General features: G+C 45.4%; 1 protein-coding gene across 1 annotated transcript; it reads left to right on the plus strand.

Moving 5' to 3' along the window:
* The first annotated feature begins 1,185 nt into the window (after nucleotides 1–1,185).
* col9a2 (procollagen, type IX, alpha 2) lies at nucleotides 1,186–24,554 on the plus strand. Its single transcript, XM_036516107.1, has 33 exons — nucleotides 1,186–1,257; nucleotides 3,172–3,264; nucleotides 4,644–4,679; nucleotides 5,083–5,145; nucleotides 6,196–6,249; nucleotides 7,435–7,470; nucleotides 8,116–8,139; nucleotides 9,117–9,170; nucleotides 9,258–9,311; nucleotides 10,568–10,615; nucleotides 10,829–10,885; nucleotides 11,149–11,202; nucleotides 13,050–13,103; nucleotides 13,280–13,333; nucleotides 14,163–14,216; nucleotides 14,378–14,431; nucleotides 15,053–15,106; nucleotides 15,272–15,325; nucleotides 15,718–15,771; nucleotides 16,281–16,325; nucleotides 16,935–16,988; nucleotides 17,554–17,607; nucleotides 17,902–17,955; nucleotides 18,112–18,183; nucleotides 18,811–18,846; nucleotides 18,982–19,026; nucleotides 20,290–20,322; nucleotides 20,876–21,022; nucleotides 21,510–21,564; nucleotides 22,540–22,728; nucleotides 23,444–23,521; nucleotides 23,971–24,167; nucleotides 24,477–24,554. Exons 1-33 carry the CDS (start codon nucleotides 1,186–1,188, stop codon nucleotides 24,552–24,554), a joined length of 2,160 nt encoding a protein of 719 aa, XP_036372000.1.
* The last annotated feature ends 1,274 nt before the right edge of the window (nucleotides 24,555–25,828 follow it).

A 25,828-nucleotide genomic window follows, 5' to 3' on the forward strand; every position in this document is an offset into this window, starting at 1 on the left:
TATTAATTTACCCCTGGTCATGCTGTTTCCGTGGCCATATTTTTCAAAATTCTCTCATTCTTTTCCACCTGATCGTCAACTTTTTTCCCCCCAAAGAAAGGTGTAAATTTAATAACACAACTCTAACCGTTTTTCCTTCCAGAAAGGACTCTATGTACGTAATGAATTGGAACTTTCGATACTTAATGACCGTCCGTGATGGCCTGGGCGGCTGGATGCCCAGTGCCGTGTTTCTTCCTCTAGCAGACATGACATGGGACGGACAGGTCGCTGTCCGTTTGCTCACATTCCCGGTCTTTCGAGAGAATTCACGCAGCTGCAACACCTCGGTGCGAATGGGTGGGTGGCATAACTCACGAAGTTGTTGAGAGGAGCGACATTTTTTTTGCGTCTTCTTCGGGCCTAGAGTCTCAAATTGGAGCGAAGAAGAATTATAAATGCATCAATGTTCAACTCTTTTTGTTATTTGTTTTTCTTAATTGTGTTATTGTGTATGGCTTAAAGATTAAAATGTACATGGCGAGAAATTAAGGTTAATGCAAAACTGCTTCCCACTTCACAATTTGCGTCTCTGTCAAAAATGTCCTCCACGATTCAGACAGATTTTCTAAGCAGTAGTTTTTTCAACTATTAGCAATTCAGTAGCTATCAGGAATTAATTAGGACTTAATGCTGTGGCTTTGAAAATGTAAAGTATCAAATATCATTGATTGGGTGATATTATTTTGTTCCCACAATGTTATTTGATATGAGAATTACGAGCACGGAGCACTGCAGTAACAATCCCAGAATCCTCAGCAAGAGTAGGCATCAAATGGAACCTTCAGCTTTGATCACTCTGGAATCCATGAAGGGATTGAGAATAGTAAACACCACGGTCCAATGGGTCTCCTCGGAACCCTCCTTCCACTGAATATTAATAAGCTGCCGGTGGCCGGCTCCGCCCCCTGTGCTAGTGAGAACTTCTCAGGTCTTTCAGGTCTTCAGTGTAGGGGTCTGAGAGCTCCCTGTGTTCTCAGGGGCTGGCTGTAGGGCTGGGTTTTGCTCTCGTTCCTTTTAATCTCTCCCCCTGGTTTTTTCGGAGAGGGCACCTCTTTCCTTGCCGGATTCCGCCGTCCCAGCTCAGAGGCCGGGCGAGGAGAGGAGCAGCTTGGAGTTCGGAGAGCCGCGTTTAGACCCCCGGTCATGGCTGGACACTTTGCTCTCTTCAGGGACTTAGTCCTACTACAGATGCTTTGCCTGACGCTGGCCCAAGTGGTGAGTGAGGAATGGGTCCGTGCCTGGATTCGGGGCGGGGTGGGGTAAGGATGCAGGGAGCCGGTGGTACTTGCTCAGAGCCTGAGTCCGGACGTGGGAATACCGTGGAAAGAGACTAGAGGAGGGTTGGTGATGGCCACCGTCATTAAACAGGCTGATTGATGTGACCCTGTCTGTCTCTGACTGAGGTGCAGAAGCTTCAGATGAGGGGTTGAATTGTGTGTGTGTGTGTCCTTACAGAAGGAAAAGAGCTCAGGTTTATTTCTGAAAATTATGGCGTGTTCTTTGCCCTGTTGTACAGCTCTGAAACATGTCAGTCCCAGGTACATATCACTACCGCTGCTGACTCCTCTAGCTTGAAATGCACTGTACACGTTTAAACATTGGAACCCAGGGCAACATGTTATTTTGCATGCATAGGTGCTGGTATTTTCCAATGGGCTCGATATCGACTCCGCTTTGGCAGTTAGAATAATATACTGTCTGATTTTACAGCAGCTGCATCAAGCTTTCTTTTTAACTTAGCTTTGGAGGAAGTTAAAAGAAACAAAAGAAGGCAAGAGAATGAATTAAGGACCAGCTGTAGCGAGTGGTCCAGGAATAGGAGGAATTTGGGAAAACAGAGAGAGAGAGAGAGAGAGAGAGAGAGAGAGAGATACAAAGATTTGTATTCAGCATTCTCAAGGTCTGGTTTCAGTGCAAACACAGTCACCCTGCAGATGGTGTAGTCATGTTAGCATGGCTACCAGCCACCGCTATAGGACAAGAGGTCAGATTTTGTTGTTAATTACAGGGAGATCTGGGCTAAGATCATTTGCAGGGGTCACCTGACAATCGAAAAAAGAGCTGTTTTGTAAGCATTTTGCTCAAGACTGGCACATATTCCCTTTTTACGGCAGAAAAAAAGGTGTGACTGGTGCCTCTGCTTTGATCATTCAGAAATGATTCATCAATTAATTCCAGCACCATTGGTTAGAGAAGGCCCAGTTTAACATTCCTGGCCTTTTGACCCCTCCCCCCTTTTCCAACATGCCATTGTTTTATTTCATCTTGACTATGTTATTAAACAACAATAAATCATCTGCTATAATGGGAGGGACACAGATTTACCGTGAAGCAGAAAAAAGCCCTTCCCTGTCTTTTGTGCACCTCAACAGCGTTGGATATTCCTGCGTTTTTTTCATTCAGGCTTTGAGATATGTGCTGAGGTACTGAAGAATCTGTGTCTTTTAGTTTTGTTTATCAAGCCTGAATCTGCCCATGAATGTGGAGCATGAACAGAACTGAGCTTTAAAAGATTTTTGTTTTTGTTGGCTGTTGGTTTCTGTCAGTAAGAAACACTGTGATATGGAAAACCATACACTACCACTGAAATGGAGAGGTCTCTTGTATTAATATACCCATTCAAATATATATTTGCATTGAATATTTTTGTCGTATGTACTCAGATATGAGGACATACTTGATATATCTTTTACAAGCCGATGGATATGTTGTTTTTATTGTTTTGCCTATAATATTTCATCCAAAGTATTTGCCTGTGATATTTTATCTGTGATAATAAGTATTTGTTCGCATGCTCCCTGTGAATGTTGTCATTGATATTATATTTTAAATAACACTTTCCTAAAATATTGAGAACCTTCAAGATATCTTTGAGAAGTCCTTATGCAATATCACCTGTAATACAGAATTCTGAGGTGTATCTGTATTTATTTCAACAAGGAGTTGAAACAGCTGAAATACCGATAAAAATATTACAACAGTATTTTTCTTGCTTGTCAAAAGGCCTTTTATATTAACAATATCCATTTCATCGACATTTATATACTCCAGATCTGTGTCAGTGTTTAATTAAGTCTCAATTTTTGTGGTCTTAATTTTAAAGATTAATTATGTTGCATTTCATTTCAGACGGGTCCACCAGGAGGGCTTGGTCCGGCCGGTCCCCCTGGCCTACCCGGCCCTCCCGGCCCCTCGGGCACCCCCGGGTCCGACGGCATAGATGTGAGTATCGGAGTCATTCCGCGCCGCTCGCAAAGTGCGGTACAAAGACGGGCTTTGTCCGCTGGGGCTTCCCTGTGGCGAGCGGCCGTCATGTCGCAGTCGTGCCGCCAGAGGGCGCGCAGAACGAAAACACCGCAGCACAAAAAGAGCACTGTTTCCCGCAGTGAGGATTTTTTTTTCAAGAAACTCGCTCCCCCGGTTTGAGACATCCTGCGACCGTTCATTAATTCAGTATGCTGGTAATGCGATACTGCTGACTGACTTGAAGTATGCCCTGAAAACATTGCTCAGAAAGTGTTAGAGAAAGAATAATACTATCTCCTGACAGCATTAAATTCATGAAAGTGTCATAATATAATTATAAAGGGTACAAAAAGCTAGTATAGAAGGTATAATATTGATTATATCTGTGTACCTAAGAATGTTTTTTATCATTTTTCATGAAAATGAGAGCCCATCACAATAGTTTTTGTACCTAGTGTTGCATCACAAAGATACTGAAAGGACATACATAATCAGAAGTTCTGTCTGTGTAGATCTGTGAAAGGTTTATTCAATTTGAATCAGTCAAGGGGGCGGGGGCGGGGCAGGGCAGGGATGGGGGGGTGGGGGGGGGGGTGGATTTGGGAGGGAATGGATACCTTAGCAGTGAGTATTTAGTTGGGGGAGGGGATATTTGGTGATGGGGTGCCAGGGGTGGGGCTAACTTGTAGGCGTGCCACAAAATGGTCGAAATGTCTCTGCCCCTTTTTTTGCGTCACAGAGCCGCGGCAACAGGTATTATCAGTGCATTAATATGAAATTCCCACGGTGACTGATCCATGATTAAGGCCTCGACGTCAGCACTCGCCACTTCCCTCTCCCATGCTGGGCTTGCCTTATTCATCCTCAGCGCTCGCCCTCTGTCAGCCTGTCGTTACGCTGTGACACAGGAAATAGGATCAGCCTCCGCAGTATGCCACACAGGAATAGACACTGGTTCATGCTTCCCTCCAAAGATAATGCGAACGAGTTCGCTCAAATATTGGTAGGGTCAATTCTGTCCTCCCAAAATATTGGTAGGGACATGTCCCTACTGTCCATATGCAAACCTACGCCCTTGCACCAGTATATACACATGCGTGCACACACACACACGCTTGGAATTAGTAGACACTATGAATTTGTGTCTAATTGCCTCACAGTGTCTAAGTGCTGTATGAGAAATGACGCTTTTACGTTAAAGGTTTTTGCTTCACTTTTACCCCATCAGATATGGCAAGTGCTTCCCCTTTTGGTTTCCCAATGGACAGTTTCTCTCATAGCTCAAAAACAGTGCTGTATCATGGTGAACTCATCTGAATCTCTCTCCCCCCCCCTTTCTCTTTCTCTCTCTGCAGGGAGATAAGGGTCCCCCAGGCCCCACGGGCCCTGCTGTAAGTACAGACTCCTCTGCTGAAGGTTACCACAGTGGGCATCATCCCATGGATTTGTATTCTGTGTTACATTTGTGACTAGTGTCTGTAACCAAACCCATAATCTATGTGTCACGATCATCTGCTAGATGTCTTGATTCACTAGTGGAGCTTTGTCTGGTATGTCTCGGTATTGGGGAGCACGCCTCCTTTTCAGATCACACTGTTATCTCCAGTGAACACGGACCATCTCATCAGCTACAGATCTAAGTCCTCTCTCTCACACATGCAGTTTGTGCGCTGGTTATTGGCCTGTTCCTTCGTCTCTGGTCTGTGCCATTGCCTCTGTTGTGTTGTCTGTGTGTGGGGGATCGTGTGGGTGTCAGTGCCCCTCACCTCTCCCTGTGCCTGGCTCTGATTTTAGGGAGCGAAAGGGGAGCCGGGTGAACCGGGTCCAGATGGGCCACCAGGGGAGAATGGAATCGACGTGAGTGTCTTTTTGGGGAGGAGGGGGGGGTTGTTATGATTTCAGGGCCTAAAGTCAGATGGTGTCAAAGCGAAGGCTCTGTCTGGGTTTGGAGGATGCAGGCTGCCCCTCTATGTGTGTATGAGAAGAGATGAAACAGAATAAACTCAATCATGGCCTGAATCCCCTTCTACTTCTTTCAATATTTGAGGCATGAGGACAGGCTAATGGATATTAAAGGGAAAAGTGGCATTTGGACCACTCCAGAAGGTTAACAGCAAGATCATTAGGAGGAGGTCTGCCAGCCAGACCTACGGAGAGTTCGGTTCGGTTTTTCGTGAGCCAAGGGGAGAGGGGAGATAGAGTGGACCTGCGAGACCGCTGGCCGACCGCTGCGTTCCCGGCCGTGCGAGAAGCAGAAACGCCAGCCAGATCTCAGTCACATGAGAAGACAAAGCAATCAGTCTGCAGGGATTTTTCCTGCTAATCTGGTGTGGAATTTCAGCTCTGAGTTTCTCTCATTACCCACGAAACGTCAACACACATTAGGAGGGGTTTCTGCACCTAATGCGTTACAAAAAAGCACACTTTCCCTTTTTTGAACTCCAGGTAGACTGCGCATTTCTATTTATCTGTTTATTTTAGTTCACCACGTTGAACAATCGCAACAAGAAAAGAAAAAAAAAATCACAGAAAAAAAATATCCACAGAGTAACAAGCAGATCAAAGACAATACCGAAGATTGAAATGTTTCTCGACAAGTTTTGCAGCTCCTATTGATTAATTCATATTAATGTAGCAAATAAAAAATAATGCCAAAAAGATCAGATAAAATATGATATGAGAGAACATAAATAAATAAACAGTCAATGAGGCAAGAAATGGAATTCATGGGCAAAAAGGGAATGATGAATATAGTAAACTGCAGAGACCTTTGGGGCAGCCCAGATTACCACAGCATCACTTTATTTACTACATGACTGTTTTATATAGGATATTATAGTAAGGGGGTGGTTATCACACTGACCTGTCTTTCTCTTTCTTAATCTCTTTCATTCTGTCTCTCTCCAGGGTCTGATCGGAGCAAAGGGAGACAGGGGACCTGTTGGGAATCCTGGTCCAAAGGCAAGAACAGCCCCCCCCCCTTCCTGAACCCAATCCCACAATTCCTCACTGCATGCCACACGACGGAGCTAATTAATTCCCCCTGTTGTCCCAGCAAACAGCACCCCCTGACTCCCCACACACATGCCACCAGCTGCTGCTGTAAGGTACTCCCATCCTCAGCCCCCATTGCTTATGCCGCAGCCTCTTGCAGCTACGTCTCAGTAAACAACCCTCCCTGCCCCCAAACCTAACAACACGTACCATGTGTGCCATGTTTAAATAGTACCATCCTCAACCCCCCCCCAACCCCCCCACACCCAACATACACAAACACACACACACACACACACACATTTCACACCCCCTCTTCATAAAAGCACTGGACCTTTCCCCCTCACTGTTACCCACACCTGGGTTCCATTTTTTAATAGGACAACATTGATATAATTGGTTTTATAAATGATTGTGTAAGTGACTGTGTGTGTGTGTGTGTGTACATGGGGGGGGGGGGGGGGGTGCAGTGGGGCATGGATTTTTAAGATTTATGGCTCTAATCTGTCTAAACATAGCACCTGTTTCCCAGAACTTTTTAGTGTCAAAATTAAGCAAGACTGACTTGCATTATAACCAAAACATTAATGAGATTTGTAAGCCCTGGGAAGAAAAAAATTCATAGAACAAAATTAATTATGCATACTTATGACCAAGGGGCATTCGTTTTGAACCGGACAGAACCCACAGTTTTTAAGCTTGAAATAGTGTAATATGTCACTTTTGTAACTCTTGTTGAGGGCGATATGAATTCTTACCAATCATTTTTGTGGAAGAAAAATGTGAGTGTGAATGCTGATGATTCATGAAGAGCTTAATGATGACCCTTGCTCTATTTCTTGAAGCTGCACGTTGCCTGTTGCTGACCTGAGAACTATTACTTGTAACTGAATGTACTGCTGATATTAGCAGGGAAGATAGTTAACTGCGTGTTCTAGCATTATCTAGGTCTTTTTGACCCGCAGCAAGGACATAGAACAGCAAGAACCAGAACCAGTTTTGAGCAGTTCTATAGAATCAAAACAGGAAGATAAGAAAGAAGTAACCTTGTATACGTGTGTCATAAATCACGTAGCAAATCACATACGCTCCTGAAGAAAAACCCTGTATAGGAGAATGTATCTAATGATATCTTTCTTGGTTGATTTACAGGGTCAGCCTGGGCCTACTGGTGAAGCAGGACCAACTGTAAGTATAACTCCTAATGACACACCCACAAAAACCCACACAGAGCTGAAAAGATCATTTCAGTGAACGAAGTATCAGCGCGGATAACACTAGATGACGCTATCAGACTGTGCTTAGCGTACACTGTAACACAGCGTACTGTTAGAGTGATGAATAAGTATTGGCTCTGTACTCCGTATATTCGCTGTTGAAAGCACTGATTTATACAGAGATTTTGATAAGGGATGTATCATTTATCTTTATTAACCTTTTATCTCTGCTTTCACAACCGTACCATGCTGTCTGCTTTTACTGGGACATTATTTAAATGTGTCGAGGCACTAACTTTTGTAGCATAGTGGTAAGGAGGATGGATCGTATCCAAAAGGTTGCTGGTTCGGTTCCCTGCTTGGGCACTGCTGCTGTACCCTTAGTCATGGTACCTAACCCACAATTGCCTCAGTAAATGACAATAATGTAATGTTATGTAATATCCATTAATGTTATGTAATATCCATGTTAATACACATAATAGGTGTAAAGAACTGTGCCACTCACATTATTCACTTATAAACTGGTGCCATCAGTCTGACAGGATTATGACCTGGGATTAATGTTTTAACAGTTATGGAGTATAACTGGATCTGTACTCTATTCCTTTTGTAGGGACCTGGACTGCCCGGACTTGCTGTAAGTGACACCTCAACACCAGATCTCAGTTGGGCCCTCCTGTGGCCAAGATAGAAACAGGCTGATTGTGTGACAGAGCATGAGGGTGAGGCAGACCTGCACCTCATGAGATCAGAGCATGGGGAGGAAAATAGAACCAGGTCCTACCTGTGTCTCGGAACCACCTGACCAATCCTGTGTGGACCGGGGAGGAAAACCCAGGTCCTGGTTCTGAAGTGACATGAAGATGTGACGTCTCTGTAGAGATGCAGCACTCCTGCAATGGCACAGGAAGATGTTTTCAGACTGGAAGACGCAGTCCTCAGACTTCCTATCTGTCATCCCCTAATGTGTAAAAATTCAGCACATGTACCCGTCTGCTACATCTAACTCAGATGGAGTTGTTTGGAAGCTGTGCACACACTGCTAGACTTAAATTAAAAGGACAGTATTCCAACTGAGTTCGGAACTGCACTGATGGTAGTCGTGTATAGTGTGACTTAAAACTTTTTGCTTCATTTCACTTTTCCGCGCCATAAACTTCAGCTTTTCTCATCAGTGAGAGATGATGGCTTTTTTTTTGCATTTCTAAACTCCACTGAAATATTGTCCCTTTATTCATGCTGAAGTTTAGCAGTGTGCTCATCCAGCTTGTGGCTGCCCTCATTAATCATTAAAAGAACTGAAACACCTGCTTTCACATAATGTTTCTTTTCACTTGGCAAACCTACAAAATGTTTTCTTGAGCCTCAAGGTGAGCTAATTGTTTCTTCTCATCTATTAGTATTAATTTTTTACTGCTTCCATTATAGGGAACAAAGTCATGTTCGCGCCTGTTTTTCAGTTCTGAAAGAGATCACATTTTATGTTTCCCCTCAAGACCTAGGGAGAAAACCATTCAGTCTGTATTTTCCTCTGTTGCCCTTCCCGCCACCACACACCAGCAGAGCTGGCCAGAGAGTATTCTTAATCTCCCTCTAATTGAATTTCACCTGCAGGGGGCGCCAGGTCCTATTGGACTCCCTGGAGAAATGGGGAAACCTGGACTCAAGGTAGGTGCGCAACTTCAACTATCTGACTGCATGCCAACCTCTCCAGTAAGCAGGTTAGTCTAAACAGCCTCTTCCTCCTTATTTCAGGGCATGATGGGACCAACTGGAGCTCCTGGGCTTCCAGGACCCCCAGGGAAACCAGTAAGTCCAGCCTACGTTATTGTGAAAGACCAGCAGGTGCTGCACACGTACTGTCTATAACCAGGAAGAGCTCCCAATCTATTGTAATAAACTTGTAAATAGTTCCCCTGCTCACTATGATAGACTATGATTCCTAGTTTGAGGACAGAATAAGAGTTCCCAGCTCATTGCATTAAGACAGTTACATCTCCCCAGATCACTATAACAAACTAATATGTGGTCCCATTTACCTGCCTGAGACAGCTAAATATGTGCAAAACACATTGACCTTCTCGAGGCAGGGCACAGAACTGATTGGTGCAGGACTGCACTTTGTGGGGGGTGTGACAAAACGGCACGCAAAGGAATTGTACGGGGTAACAGAACAGGCTGGCACAAAACAGCAGGCAATAGTTCTGGGCCAGGTCGCTGAAAAGAACATTACACAATTGTCCTTGGTCAGCGAACGGCGCACAATAGAATTGTACCGCATCAGAGAACACTAAATTATAGAGCTGTGCTCCAGGTTATGGATTTAATGATGAAGCCTTGCCAGGGTACCCTCTGCAGTATGAGGGTAACAGGGGGCTAAGAGTCGGTTCACTCATCCCTGTTTGAAATCTCTGGGAATGAGGTCTCTTTGTGTGTGTGTGTGTGTGTGTGTGTTTTTAATTTTTTACCCAAGCTAGCCTGTTGCGCATTTGCAAAGACTGCCTATTAGGGACTGTATGCCTTACAGGGCATGTGAAGAACGTACCTCCTCTGGCCTCTTTAACGAATCACATTCCTAATGTCCACCCTCATGAAATTAGTGTGCAGCATGCTACATATGCTGTCCCGTGACAGGCGTGGCCGCTGTAATGGATTGACCTTTGACCTATCATTATGATGTCATAATCCCCCGAGTCTCAAGCTCACAATGGGACCTCTGCAACCTCGTCTCTTCCGCAGAGTGAGATCCATATTTATGGATGGTTTCTAGCGCAGAACAGCTTTACTGAGAATAATGATTGCAGCAGTGGGGAAAACATTTATTTGCTCGGGTAGCGTCACAGAGTAAATATGTTTGAACGAAATCCACCACAACTATCTTATCTTACCCCAATCTTGCAGTATACTGGGGACATGGAGGTGATTTTATTTTATCTCAATTTAAAGGCATCAACAGACTTTGCTGGTGCTACTTTATCTCACACTTTATCTTCCCACCCCCCCCCTCTCTCCCTCTGTCCCTCTCTCACCATCGTTCTCTCTACTCTTCTCGTTTCCTCTCTCAGGGTCCTCCTGGAAAGTTCCATGGGGAGGAGGGCAGTGCAGACTTCCTGGTAAGCACATGGGCAATCTGTTAAATATAAGCTCTATGTCTTGCTGGATAAGGTCATATATTGTGTATCATAAGAGGAATAATCATACTATTGAGCAGGAACATTGTTGTGTGAAAATGGACCTACACAGCCCAGTGTCAGTTTGTGTATAAGGCTGTCTGTTAATGCACTGTGACCAATGACCTTTGACCTTCCTCCTCTTTTTATATGCAGTGTCCAACTAACTGCCCAGCGGGGCCGAAGGGGCCACAGGGTCTGCAGGGAGTGAAGGTGAGCTAATCATCCTGAACACAGATCTAAAGCATATCACAACAGTTTGAGAAAACTAGCAGTACAAATTTATCTCTGCATGGTTTCAATCGTTATGCTTACGACAGTTATGTTTTCCCTCTATTATGTCCTGCTTGGGAACTCTGTAATGTAATGTAATTATGTACTCAGGTGAGGCGCTCTTTGGCCATTTGCTGCTGTAGTAAATACACCTTTTTGATTGGCTGGTTGTTAAATCGGTTTCTGTTCCTTTCTTCTCACAGGGTCACAAGGGTCGTCCTGGAGCGCTGGGAGACCCTGGGAGCCTAGGAAAATTGGTACGTAATACATGATGTCACATGACCGGGCAGATAACTCTTCTCAGCCAATCACCGCACAGGGCACATGTCCAGTCAGAGAACTCTCATAAATCCATTACGACACTGGTCCTCATGCTTGGCACGTGATCATAATGCATCTGTTTATTGACAGTAATCATTACAACAGGCAGTCGTCCTGCTCACTGAGAAAGCAGCCTGGTCTTCTGCACCCAAAATAAAACCCTAAGTTTTGTTTTGCAACTGAATATCCCTTTGCTCCTTTTGAAATGGTATAAAACAGACGTCAGCAAAAACACTGCACCCAGGCAACCTGGAAAAGGGCTATGTTTTTCCCAGGTGCCAATCATCTGGATTACATACTCCAATGGCTGATGGGAAGTCATGCCTGTTAATGTGGTAGCCCCACATGTGACCCCCCCCTAGGCCACAAACCCCACCACCTCCTATTCTCACAGTGCCTTAATGATGCCGACCAGCAGAGCAGGATTAGTGTTAATGAAGTACCCCCCCGGGGCACGGCTGGCACTAATCTGGGTGCGATTAGTCGGCCCTGAGCCCTGGCCCAGGCAGAATGGCCGACTCAGATGAAAGGGGATGAGAGCGAGCCAGGTACAGCGGGGGAGAAAGCGGTCGCCGCGGTGATGCAAATTAATCAAAGCTGACGAGCGGGCCGGCGGACACCGGAGCCAACTCGGGGGGGGGGGGGGGGGACTCGGTTACGGCATTCGCCGGCCCGCGGAGCCGCCATCCCCCCTCGGCAAAACAGCAAGACAGATCTTCTGCATGTATCCGCGACATGACCACTTTTGCAGCTTCACTGCAAAAGGAACTCAGCGCGGGGACGATTTCAAAGCATCTCAGCACGGCTCAAGGTGGCCGCTGTCGCAATGCTTACGAAACCACCGGAAGAGGTGTATATTCAGTGGTCAGAATAATGATTTTCAGTGGTGTCAAACACGCGCATACCGCCTTTCTGTCTGCTTGCTGTTTCTCTGGAACTGCATGCAGGAAGTGTGTGTCCCCCAGCAGGAAGTGGAATGGGAAACTCCCAGCATCCCTCTGTTGTTGGCTACATATAAAAATACAAAAAAACGGCGAGGGCCTGATATATTACATTTGTGCGCTGGTGGAGGAATCATCTGAATCAAACAGAATTATTCACTTGACCACAATGTTCTAGCTGAGGAACATTTCAATGCCCTGTCTGATGTGAAGTCCTGACCACCATGCATAGTGCAGAACTCCAAAACAAACTAAAGTAGCTTAAATTCCTGTGGCAGCCCTGGCTGATTTTAGTGGGAAATCTATTGCAGTAAATGTACATTTACGGACTGAATGGCTAACGTGTAAACACTGAAGATCTTCATCGCCAGTTTAGGTCACAGGATGTGGCTCTCAGTCAGATCTAAATAGTCATGATGACACCACAGATTCTTTATCAGCGATCATTGCACAGTGAAGCTCAGACTGAAAACAGCTACTCATTCACTGCTTGGCAGGTGAAGGCACATTTTCTGTCAGATAGGGTGTTAGATCTTTGAAGATTATATTTTCATATATTACCCGTCTTTCCAAACAGAGATGCTTTAAGATTTTAGCGGTACTACCAAATATGTTCCTTGGAACAGAGAGTAAGGCCATTGCTACTTTAGTCCATTAGTTTCCAGATGTAGTCATATTAATGTGTCAGTTAAAAAGGGGTATCTCCTATAGCACAGTGCTCTCGTCAGTGCATCAGTACAATGGGAGGTGCTATCAACTGCTTGTATGTTGTAGAGGAAGATGTTACTGTCTTGGAGACGTCACCACTTAAATTTCCCTCTTTCTCTGTTTGTGCTTTACAGGGTATCAAGGGAGATGTGGGCATCTCTGGGGAACAAGGCATACCTGGCCCTCCGGTAATGTGTTCACTTCTGTTTTCTTTCTGTCTGTCTTACCAACATTCTTCTCAATGATGTCACCAATGGACTTCCCTTGGCTTAAATGTAATTGTGATGATGTCATAATGATAAGGTGATATGCATGCTGGGAGATTGTGGCTGTCCAATGACATATTCTAACCATATCTTTCCAGGGCCCCAGAGGGCTGAGAGGCTATCCTGGAATGGTGGGGCCCAAAGGAGAAGCTGTAAGTACCTCGAGAAGGAGCTTTTTGTCCCGCCTGTCTCTCCATCCATAGGCTCTTACATTCCCTTGCACTGTCTACATCCACCTCCGTAAACACAATCCATTATAAGTGTGAGGACAGAAGGCAAAGGAATACAAATACTTAAAATCCCCATTAATGTGGGCAGCCTGTTTGGGTCCATCACCCCCTCTGCCCCCCCCATCTGTAGTTAATGATGCTGGGGTGTCATCCATCTCAGAAGAAGCACCCAAATTCCAAACAGCGTGCCAAGCTGTCAGTGCGTGAATGTTATTAGCAACAACAAACAGTGCGTGATCTCCTAAATCACAACAATTAGCACATTCAGACTGTTGTTACAATATCCGCAGAATAGCTCTCTTGAGAATGCTTCTGAATCGAATCTTCCTAGATGTTTTCGACTGAATGTAAAACAGGTACAAAAAGCACAATTTTACACTATTTAATAACAGCCCTTAGGTCTTTTTGACATTTGTGAATTTAAATTAAAATTTCAGTCCCCTGCTAACTAGTCTTTATGTTTTGAGCTTACTAATGGCTACTGGCATTGAATGAATGGGATTGGCAGTGTAGTATGGTGTTAAGGAGCAGTGCTCAAGGTTGTTGGTTTGATTTCCTGCTGGGGAACTGGGCAAGGTACATAACTCAAAATTGCCTCAGTAAATATCCAGTTGTATAAATGGATGGCATGTAAAAATTGTATCCTATGTAAGTTACTCTGGATAAGAGCGCCTGCTAAATGCCAATAATGTAATGTAATGTAATGTAATGTAATGGGATGACACCGACTATGGTGTCATGTCTTCCTTAGGGTCCCCGTGGTTACAAGGGTATCACCGGGCCTATTGGCATCCCTGGACTCCCAGTAAGTAACACACATCCACCAATCAAATCCAAGCAGTGTGCAAGCATGTACTAATGACTGAGGGTGCATGAGACAGAGGCAAGGTCAGATTGATGTTTTGTGGGCGTTCCTCTCTCTCTCTTCCTCTGGTGAAATGGTCTGTCTGTGTTTCTCTCCACTAGGGTGAGGAGGGACCTCAGGGGCCACCAGGAGATGCGGGCGAGAAAGGGGACGGGGTGAGTGTCTGCCTGTCTGTCCGTCCGTCTGTCTCCCTCTGCCTCTGTATGAACACCATTCACGGATCATGGACCCTGACTGAGGCATTCTGGGAAACAGCCTCGGCTGTGAATGAACTTTAACCGCCTGTGATATTTATATCACATATATATCTATCACATATTATAGCTGTGATATTATCGGGCATCGGGCATCATCTTAGTGAGCAAAACACACAAGTCACAGTGATCAATGAACTGGATGGCAATTAGATGCAGATATACTCTCTACAGTACCAACAATGATGTGTGAACTCCAGTTTAACCCAGGATATCACCATTCATGTTGATGCTGTTGTTGTCAACATTGGAGTACCAAACATGCTGGTTTATCCCCACACCAGCATCCACACAAATACGGCTGTTCTAATTATTAGGGATTGTTGCAGTAAGACACGGTGGAGTTTAGTTTGCTAGGTCAAAGCACACTTCTTTCGCTGTCTGGTGTAGAGAAGTCTATTAAATCTATAAGCCCAGTATGGTGCCAAAGTGTAAAGACAATCACAGTGTGTTTCTCTGTGGCATTTGTGCTGTTGTCACTTTGTGAGTAAACCTGACTCTCGATTGTCTCGTTTCCTTTAGGGTGGCCCTGGTATCAGGGGTGCACAAGGTGCAGTTGGCAAGAAGGGGGAGAATGTGAGTAAAAGTCATGTTTTCAGATGTATGAATATATTTTTGCATACGATTTACTTTAAATATTACAAGCTAGATGGTAGTAGTTTGCCTCCAGAATGGAACATATTTCTGGCAAATGTAGGAGTCACAGTTATAACCATTCTGATCACCTGGCTGGGGTTTTAGGGTCTACCTGGAATTGATGGGAAGGACGGTACACCTGGCATTCCTGGCATGAAGGTGAGAACTCTAGTGCGCACCTATAAAAAGTCTTTCACAGCTGAAACTTGCTTTCCCACCAGAAACCTATTTTCGTACCTGAAATCTGCTCTCGCTGCTGAAATCTGCTTTCACACGTGAAAACCGATTCAACACCTGAAACATGCTCACACACTGAACATTGTTTCACACATTAAAAGAGATTTCATATGTTTCAGCTGACATCATACCTAAAACCTCTTACAACACATGAAGTTAAAGTTAAGGACTTGTTACAGACCAACCACTGATGACATAGAAACCCAATGCCAGCAGCTACAACTGAAACAACGGATCAAAGCCCGGTGTAATGTTGCATGTCGATTACCTATCTCAGAGACATGTGATTGAACTTCCTTCTCATCTCTCCCTAGGGCGCTCCAGGGCAGGCTGGGATGCCTGGACCTCCAGGCCACCAGGGGACAGCAGTGAGTAACTCCCATCCCATGTCAGCACTGTTATTTCCTCAGTTATGTGTGCTTAGCAAAGTTGTCACGTGCCTCGGTTTGCCAGCGAAAAGGACATTCTCTTCCCGATCATGCGAATGGTGACCCCTCTTTTCCTTTGTGTTTGACCCGCTGAAAACAGTGTAATAAATTATGTGTGTGTTCTGGGCATGGGTCCAGCCTGACCTTCCACCTTCACCCAGAACAAAATTTAAACCACCTTGAAAATCGCTCCCTTCTCTGCCTATGAACGATTCATCATCATCAAATGTGACTCTTTGTCCTCCTACCTGCGGGTAATGGAGCATATTAGGTATGATACACCATCAGAGCATATTCAACACAGTGTTTATTAACGGCATTTACATTTCATTCCTTCAGCATAAACTGAAACACCGGGAGGCGTATGCCACAGTATTTCAGGGAGGGGGAAGCCGGAGTCGGCCGTGACTGTGGCCCGTTTTGACCTCTGTCCGTGTGTCCCCCTTTAGGGTTTACCTGGAAGTCCTGGCACCAAGGGCGGAGCTGGGGATAAGGTGAGGCCCCTTCAACTCAGCCTGTCAGATTGTCCCTGCGTGCTGTGGATATCTTTATTTCTGTACAATCACCCCATCACTGCAGTGCCTGCTCTCCTGTCTGGGAGTGTATATGAGATTATCTGATTATGTTTTATTGCTGTGCTGTCTCCTTCATTATGCTATGCTCTGTCTGTCTGTTGCTCTTCACTGCATTCTCACTGTCACATACGGTCATTTTCATTTACTTTGTTACTTTGATATGCTAGCTTATCCATCACCACATTGTCATGTTCACTGCTACAGATGTACAGATGCCAGAATGTAGCAGTGAACATGCATCAGACTACAGAAAAAACACTCCCCCACTATGTGTATCTACCATGAGTACAGAGCAGCTTCAATTGTGACATATCATTTGGTTCCAGCAACAGTGTGAAATTTCTGTGGAGTGCTGCAGACAGAATAATACAGCATAAATCTGGGGAATACCTCCCATTTAAAAGAAGGTTTGGACCACAATAGGTGTACCGTAACAAGGGATGGTGCTCTTACCCTCACTGATTATGTTAGTGTAATGGCAGGAGCCTGTGACTCAGCTTCAGGTGACATCATCCTGTGTGTCCGCAGGGTGAGCCTGGGTCCAGGGGATTGGTGGGAATGTCCGGTCCTCCAGGACCTCAGGTAGGTCACCTGAGACAACATGACACAACAGCAGGTGAATTAGTGCCTGTTAACTCCTAAGAAAATCCTGCGATTTACCTGCCTGTGGATGAAACGTGTTTACAGGAAGCAGTGATATTAAGCGCCTGCTGATTTTACTGGCTAGAGTTCACTGTATCATTCCTCTCTCCAGAATCAGAATAAGACTTTATTGGCCAAGCAAGCTTTTACACATACAAGGAATTTGACTCCGGTTCCAATGTCTCTCATAGTGCTTTCATACAATGAATTTCAAGGTGACAACAAATACCATCCAACAGTAGTGGTACAACAAACAGAATGGCCCAAGATTGCAATGAATGAGGTGTATAAAAAAATAAACATGAGCAGATACTGTACAATAAGTTAACAGCTACAGCACAATAAGTTAAAGTGTACAGGAGTGCAGGCTGTGTGTCTGTACAACAATTTGTTGGAGCACAGCTATTGCACTGGGTTATATACAGCTATTGCACAATGAGCATGAGATAAAGTGCACCTGAGTGCAGGTTCTCCAACCAAACCTCCCTCACCTTCTGTTTCTCAGGGAGAACCTGGACCTCCAGGTGAAGCTGGAATGGAAGGGGTCCCAGGTCCAAAGGTAACATTCACACCTTCAGCACAGACTGGAGCATCCAGGCATGAGGAAGTCAGAATCGTTTATTGAACTGTTTACTAAAAACGTAGCCTGTGCTCACTTCCCGACTCCCTGACGTCACCATCTCTCTCTGGCTTTCTCTCTCTATTTCGGTTCGATTAAATCCAATTCAATGGTGCTTTACTGGCAGGACAGACAATTGCTGTGTTGCCCAAGCAACAATACGTCAATTAATAAAATATATCCATAACAATATAACATAACCACAATCAAATATAACTTTCTCTCTCTCCACAGGGTGACAGGGGACAGAGAGGGCCAGTGGGTCCCCAAGGCATTGATGGCTCATCGGTCAGTCATTATTAAGTCATTTTTTTACATCATATTTGTTTTGGTGTCTCTGAACAGGAAAGCTGTAAGTGCCCATGTGACTGTTAGTTTGGTAATGCTCACTTGTACTGTTTCATTTGGTCATTGTATTTTTTTAACACTATTCTGTGTCTGCAGGGTGAGAAAGGAGAACGAGGGCCAATGGGAATTCCTGGGCCTCAGGGTATTTCAGGAACTAAGGGGGACAAGGTGGGTGACAGCAGGCACATCCATGTACAGTACATGCAGGGGTATGCTTGTATTGGGGGAGGAGGCTACAGTACATAATATGAAGAGTTGCTGCAGTAATACCTTCTGGCCACCTGATGGCACTGTTCACCTGCAGAACGGCATACGTTACCATATAGTCACTGCAGCACATTCCTGCAGTTATTTCTGCTTTGCACTCGTGCGTGTGTGTGTGTGTGTGTGTGTGTGTGTGTGTGTGTGTGTGTGTGTGTGTGTGTGTGTGTGTGTGTGTGTGTGTGGGTGTGTGTGTGTGTGTGTGTGTGTGTGGGTGTGTGTGTGTGTGTGTGTGTGTGTGTGTGAGCAGATCTGAATGTCAGAGCAAATGGAAGACACAGGGACATTGAATAGAAGGTGAAACGATCACATCTCAACCAGTCTTTTTTACATATTATGTCTCTGATCGCATTTGGTATCCTGTGTTTATGTTTTTTGTCGTATGCATTTATTGAAAAAAAAAACAAAATAAAAATTAATTACTGGAGCACCAATATCATGATTATCATTTTATGAATATGATCGCAGCTGTGATTGTGATTATGGTTATGGCCATGAATATGACTCTGATCTCTTCATCTCTACACTAAACAGGGATTCCAAGGAAAGCCTGGGATGAAGGGAGACTTTGTGAGTGAGGGTTTGCACTCCTGCTACATGTCTGAAATCCTGAGCGCATGAATACCGCTGTATCATATTCCATCCGTCACTCTTACGAGGGGGCGTGTGTCAGTGTTCACCTGTCTCCTCACCTGTCTCTTTCAGGGCGATCCAGGTGTGGAGGGCTTGGCCGGGGAGAAAGGAGAGAAGGTAAGAAGGAAAAGTGTGCACACACCTGACACTGAAACTCCAGTCCAATCTGACTGACTTTAATACCCAAACCTGCCCCGAAGATCATCACTCTATCTGTTACCCAACCTGACCCTGATGGGGTGGGCTTGTGAGAAAAAAAACTAGCAATTACCAAACCAGCTACTTGTAATAATGACATCAAATCAAAATTATGTTCAGCAGCTTCCAATAATCAAATTTATCTTTCCAAAACCTTTCCTATTCAGTTAAACCACAGTGCACTCAGTGAATAAAGGTCTACAGAAAAGTAAATAAATTACCACAGCAATTGCATGATATTCAGCAGCTTAACAAATGGACACAATATTGTCCGTCCTTGCTTGGAAAACAGTGCAGTACAAGTGAATAAAGTCTGTACAAGTAAACAAAGAAAATGGGAAAATTCAGCTCAACAGTTCGACAAAATGAACAGTACTTTTCGGGGAAATGAAGAGCACTTAGGCAAAAATACGTTCTTCCTGTCTAAATAAGTAGCCTAAATAAATAAATGAATCCACCATTCAAGCCCGGTATGTTCGGTAGCTTTAAAGCATTCATTCCCTTTGTGTACATGTCATGCATTCAAAATTAGATTTCAGTCCAGATTTTAGACAGCAATTCATTCAGACTCTGACATCCATAAATGCTGAGGCCGACCCGACTGGAAACAGAGTGTTATAACACAATTATAGGCCCGAACTGAACCAAACCTGCTGTGTTTTGCCAGGTCCATTTGGGCTGAGTTGCAGGGCTTTATTAAGAAGGACCTGAGGTGGTGCTGATGGTGTGTTTGTGAGCGTGTGTGTATGTGTGTATGTGTATGTGTTGGGGGGATGTTCAGGGAACCAGAAAGAAGAGGCCATACTGTCTTATCACGTGACATTATCCTTTGCTCGTAAATCACAGCATTTTAAACTAATGAAAAGCTCACAGAGGCTCTGAGATGTAAAATTATGTAATCTTTGGGCTTTAGTAGCTCTTAATTAAGCACTGTGGCAATGTAATTTGATGCTTTAATGCCTCTGTGAGTTCTGTCATTAGCTTGAAAGGATGTCAGTAAGTCAAAGTGTCCTAAGAATGGCATAATGGCATTATTATAACACAGCGCATATATTAATGATCAATATTTACACCAGGCAGCAGTGTGGGCCTGAAGGTTGAGGGTTTATTCTTGGAGGAGAAAATGCCATTGTTCATCTGCAAAGAATTGGAGTATTTATGTTTTTCTTTCTCCTCAACCAGGGAATATCTGGTGAACCCGGACCAAAAGGACAGGTATGAAAACAACAGCTTTTATTCATATAATCATACGATATTTAGCGGCCCAAAAAGAGAGTATCAAAATGTGATACCCTGTAGTTTGATAAAATTACAGCTTACCTGCCAGTACCAGGTGTTCAACAACCGTGTCATTTCACTGTCAATTGACATGTTCCATGCCCAGCAAAGTCATACCATAGAACTTACAGTGTAAAGTAGCTTACCCTCCTTTTTGGCGCTCAGTTTTACAGAGGTGTATTGTGGGTATTGGGTTTGCAGTGAACACTCGTCGTCTCTAGGGGGCATTCTTGTATATCAAGCAGCCTCACAACAGAGGTACCATTAAAAGTTCAGACACTATGAACTGTCTGGATTCTAATACCCAATATAGTCTTTACAAGTAGGTGTGTTTCATATTGAAAGGTCATACATTTGCATTGGCTATAAAAACCCCTATTCACATCACTGACTCGAGCAGCTGGAACAGCACAGACTAATGTGTCAACTTTAATAGCACACACTGTCGGTTACCTTGAATGCTACATCTCTCTTCCCTGTGCGCCCACAGCAAGGAGTGAGGGGTGAGCCCGGGTTCAACGGCCCCACCGGAGACCCAGGCAAACCAGGAGACCAGGGCCCCTCAGGTCTGCCCGGACCCCGAGGCATCAATGGAGAGAGAGGCGTGCCAGGCATGCCTGGAAGACAGGGAACTCCTGTGAGTCTCACACACGCACACACACACACACACACACACACATGCAAACACACATGCACACACACGCACACACACACACACACACACACAAACACAGACACGCACACAAACACAGACACAGACACACACTCACACATGCTCACACACACACACATACATGCACACGCACACGCACACACACGCTCACATACACACGTGCGCCGGGCATCACATCCAGTGTGATGCAACACAACACTACTAAAAACTACCCACCCAATGGATTGAGAGAAAGAGGCATGTCAGAGAGGCCCCCAATGCCAGACCTTGTATTGTACACAAGTTTACAGCATGGCACAACAAAGACATGCCCCGAAAACAAGCTGTCCTGTCACACTACATCAGGCGGGGAGATCTGACAAGATAGAAGTTTAGACCTCTTTCTTCCTGCCTCTCTCTCTCTCTCTCTGTCTCATATCTCCCATCATTCCTTTCCTCTTTTTCTTCCCAGGGGCGAGATGCCTCAGACCAGCACATCATTGAGGTGGTACTGAAGATGCTGCAAGGTGAGACGCGCCTTCGGTCACAGAGCTCCCAGCTCCCTTTATTTCCCATCATGCCGTGCTTCATCTGGATTCAGCCGGACTTAAAAAGTCACCCAGGGTGGCTTCAGGATAAAAATGGCACTCGGGGAGATTGTTTGTTTGGACGTACCGAGCATCCATCCTTGTAATGACCGCCCAATCCCTGTGTGCTTAGTGTGGCTAACTAAACACTTTGCCTGGGACCCATTTTGAAATTCCTATCATCTTTCCGAGAACAAATTTCCATATATAGAGTGAAATAACTGTAAACGAGTGATGCTTTCCGTGGCGCGTCCCCAGGTGCCCTTTGCATCTCCGGAGTCATTCATAAATCAGGGACGCGGGATGATAATAAGGTTTAATGCTGGTGGGCAAGACTCAGCTGTTTTCTCACAAGGCTATTTTTAAGATCCCGCCCCATCCGGTCGATTGCAGTGCGGGGCTACAGACTGGGGCTCATGCTAGCTAACGGGATACAAACGCAAGGTCAGAGAGGAACAGAGCAGATTAGGGAAGGAGCTGATCTGCATATATCTAGCGGAAAGGAAACACAGAGGCTTCCGGAAGGCGTATCTGTGCTTCTCTGATACGCCCGCCGCAAAATCCACCGCAAAAATAAACTTGAGATGAGCCGTTAATAATGACGGTTTACACGGTGGCGAGATCTGTTGATTCAATTGATCGTTTCAATAAAATGCCACTCAGCTTTCCCTAGACTTGAAATGCATTGTAGCGTTCCTGTTTTCATGACGTTATTACAGCGTTGTGTGATGGACTAATGGACTGAGTTCTGATGCGGTTTTTGTGGCTGTCATCATTTTCTGTACTTTTGTCCGCGTGTTTCTGTTGTATGTGCTTTTGTGTTCTTGCTTTATGAGTCTCTTTGCGTTAGAAGCTCCGACTGATGACATGTAAACGTAATGTGACGGCACTGACGCCCGCGCTTGTCGTTGGCAGAGCGCTTGGCGGCGTTGGCGGTCAGCGCTAAGAGGGCAGCTCTGGGCGGAGCTGGCGTCATGGGCCCGCCGGGCCCCCCGGGGCCACCTGGAGCTCCGGGTCCACAGGGACTGCACGGACTCCCCGGGGCTCGGGGGATCCCAGGCATGATCGGAGCGGTGGGACAGATCGGCAACACCGGACTCAAAGGTACAACAGACCACACCAGACGATCACAGATCACAGATGGACTCGGTCCACATGTGACGGTGTCAGATAACACCGTGATTCAGTCCAACTAAGCTGATCACAAAAAAAAAACAACCAACTCAGATTCAGTTCAGAGCGGCTGATCACTCAGAACACTTCAGGCCACACTGATTACAGATGACTCATGGATTCAGTAAATACCAGCTAATCCTTCACCAGTCGATGGTGTACCTATTATATTGGTATTACCCCAGCTTGTTTGGTGATTAGCCATTAACGTATCTAATTTTAACATATCTATCATAACAGAAACAAGACACATGGGCAACCCTTCACAGAATTTATGAGCTGCAGAGCAAAGTTTCTTCAGCATGGAGAGGGGTTTGTACTGAGGTGTGCGGTAATGCAGGGGTTCCTGTATTAGTTCTGCTAGGAATGAGGTCTGCTTTGCCCAGACATGATCGATCCTGTCTGGTTATTCAAAATGCTCCAGTGGCTCCGAAAATCCAATCATTCGCCTCTTCAAGCCGGATGGGAGATTGGAAGGGCTGATGGGGTAATGAGGAGCAATCGGGGCTGGGGAGGCCCGTTCCTGCTGTGTGGCGAGGCCTCTCTTTGCCACCTCGCTTTCTGCGCTGCGTGTGATCCGTCTGAATAGTATCACGGTGAAAGTCACACTCACGCCGATCCACCCCTTCTCCTTCTCCCCTTCCAGGAAAGAAGGGTCCGAAGGGCGACAGAGGCGAACCTGGCCGCCCCCACCCTGGCCAGCCCGGACCACCTGGAATCCCAGGTGAGATCAGTCTCCTCCCCCTGCACGGCGTCCTGCCGCTCAATATCCGTGCGCCGACCTGGGAAAAAACTCTGAAGTCTTACTCTTGATCACTGACCTGGAACTTCCAGCAGCCTTTCAAGTTCCGTTCCAGCCATGAATAGCATACTACATCATTACATTATCGTCATTTAGCAGACACTCTTGTACAGAGTGAATGACATCCATTTATACAGCTGGATATTTACTGAGGCAGTTCTGGGATAAGTATCTTGCCCGGGGGTATAGCAGCAGTGCTTCAGCGGGGAATTGAACCAGCAACCTTTTGGTTATGAGTCTTACACCTTACACAACCTACTACAACTCCCAACAGGCACTGCTACTCAGTCAAAACTCTGATTGGCTGACTGAAGTGGTTTTCACTGATCCGCCCTCTTTCCCTCTCCCCCTCTCCCCCTCTTTATCCGCAGGTCCCCCAGGCCTCGACGGAATCGCCCGGGACGGGAAACCAGGCGAAAGGGGACCTCAGGGTATCCCAGGCGAGGCGGGACGTCCGGGTAAAGCGGGCCCGGCTGGTCTCCCCGGCTTCTGCGAGCTGGCGGCTTGTCTCGCAGCCTCGGCCTACACCTCCCCTCGGCTGCAGGAGGCGGGAGCCATCAAGGGGCCCGTCAATTAAGGTCGGGCCCCCTGGGGTCCCCTCTGCCACGGGGGAAAGAGTCAGCGAGAGCGAGCGCGAGAGAGACCGGCGCACACTCCTTTCCCCTCTACTGGTCACCGCCTACAAGGGGGAGGGGAAGTCCACAGTGACTGACGTCAGACCCTGAAACCAAGGCCTAGTCCGGTGAAGCTGCAGAGCACCGATTGCCACCTTTCAGCACGGACATCTTTACAGCTGCTGTCCTCGAGACTTTGACATCGGCGGTTGACGGTTTGCAACGCCAGTCACTGTGGATCTGACTCCTCCCCTCACCTCCAGAGAGACGTCATCATCATCATCATCATCATCATCAGTGACATCACTGATGATATCATCAACACGAGTCCCAAACTGTGAGAACCGAAGAGACTTTCCTTCCAAATGTTGGTGCTTTCTATTTTATCATGGTCACTTTTTTTTTTGGTCAAGTTTTTTTTTTTTATTCAGTTTTTGTCGTAATTATTCAAAATTAATTTTTTAGATCAGGAAATGGTTCCCCACTTCAAGACAAGTCATTTATACATGTATGACCCCAATATGACCAATAAAATATTAAAGTATAAATTCCTATTCAACCCCTTTTGTAAGATCTATGGCTAATCACCACAGAGGTGACAGGTAGAGCTCTTGTGAAAAGCTTTTTTCCTTTCTCTTTATCTTATACTTTGTACATTGCCACCCCATTTTTTTACATTGTCTCGATTTAGAAACTAATGAACTCCTTTACTGCGTCCTCTTGTTACCTGGCAACCGCATGCTTTGATGGACAGTCTCATTTCCATAATTCAGTGCTGTAAATCTTTTGTAAATGTGTGTTGATTTTATATTAAAAGGGTGGGTTTTCAAGTGAAAAAAAATGAACAGAAAAACCCCAGTGTTAATGAACCTAATCAGCATTTCATTCTCTGAGCTCCCCTGAGGGCACAGCAGACTGCTTCCCAGCCAGTGAGAAAGCCAGACAGAGCCACTGCCATGCCCCAGCCTCAATGTCAGCTCCCGGCATTAGAAACGAAAAGAGGAAGACTGATTACTTTCATTAACAGAAGCTATTTATTGTTCTTTTTTTTGGGTTCAACTGTAAAGACTTTAGAATTTTTTTTTTCTGGTTGTTCGACGCAACCAAAATCAATAAAGAGGAACGTTTTGTAAAAGTGAATGTTCTGCTGTATCATCTGAGAAATTTCGGAAAAAAAAACCACCATCAGATTTCAGCTCTGCCACTTCTCCGGCTCCTTGAGCCCCTTTCTGCCCTGCTTCCAGTCTGCGTAATAAAATTGTCTGTGTACCTGTACAGACGCTCAGTATTTGTCGGATGTTATTTAACCGAAGAAAAAAAGAGGTAAAAAGAAAAAAACAAGGTGTGTGTGCAGATTTTTATGGCGAGTAAGGGAAGACATGCCCAACTCCCTGGAGCTGGTTTAAGAATAGTGATCTTTTTCTCAGTGCTGCGCAGACTCACCGATCTTTAAATCATCCGAATGGCTCGTCCTGTTTGCTGAGCCTATCACATCTGTCATATCCACATGCTGTATGTATCTGTGAATCTGCACTGCAGCTGTGCATCACAGGCAAAAATCACTGTGAGGTCACAAACAATAATTCCGTGCACATCCTTCTTGCGGGTGCCATGC

Source organism: Megalops cyprinoides, chromosome 21, assembly GCF_013368585.1.
Source record: "Megalops cyprinoides isolate fMegCyp1 chromosome 21, fMegCyp1.pri, whole genome shotgun sequence".
NCBI classification, from domain to species: Eukaryota; Metazoa; Chordata; class Actinopteri; order Elopiformes; family Megalopidae; genus Megalops; species Megalops cyprinoides.

Bases quoted from the DNA above. Each gene is read 5' to 3' on its own strand.
- col9a2 (XM_036516107.1), top strand. From the start codon at position 1,186: ATGGCTGGACACTTTGCTCTCTTCAGGGACTTAGTCCTACTACAGATG. The intron at 7,471-8,115 runs GTAAGTATAACT...TTCCTTTTGTAG, and splicing joins CTGGTGAAGCAGGACCAACT to GGACCTGGACTGCCCGGACT. The intron at 21,023-21,509 runs GTGAGTCTCACA...TTTTCTTCCCAG, and splicing joins CTGGAAGACAGGGAACTCCT to GGGCGAGATGCCTCAGACCA.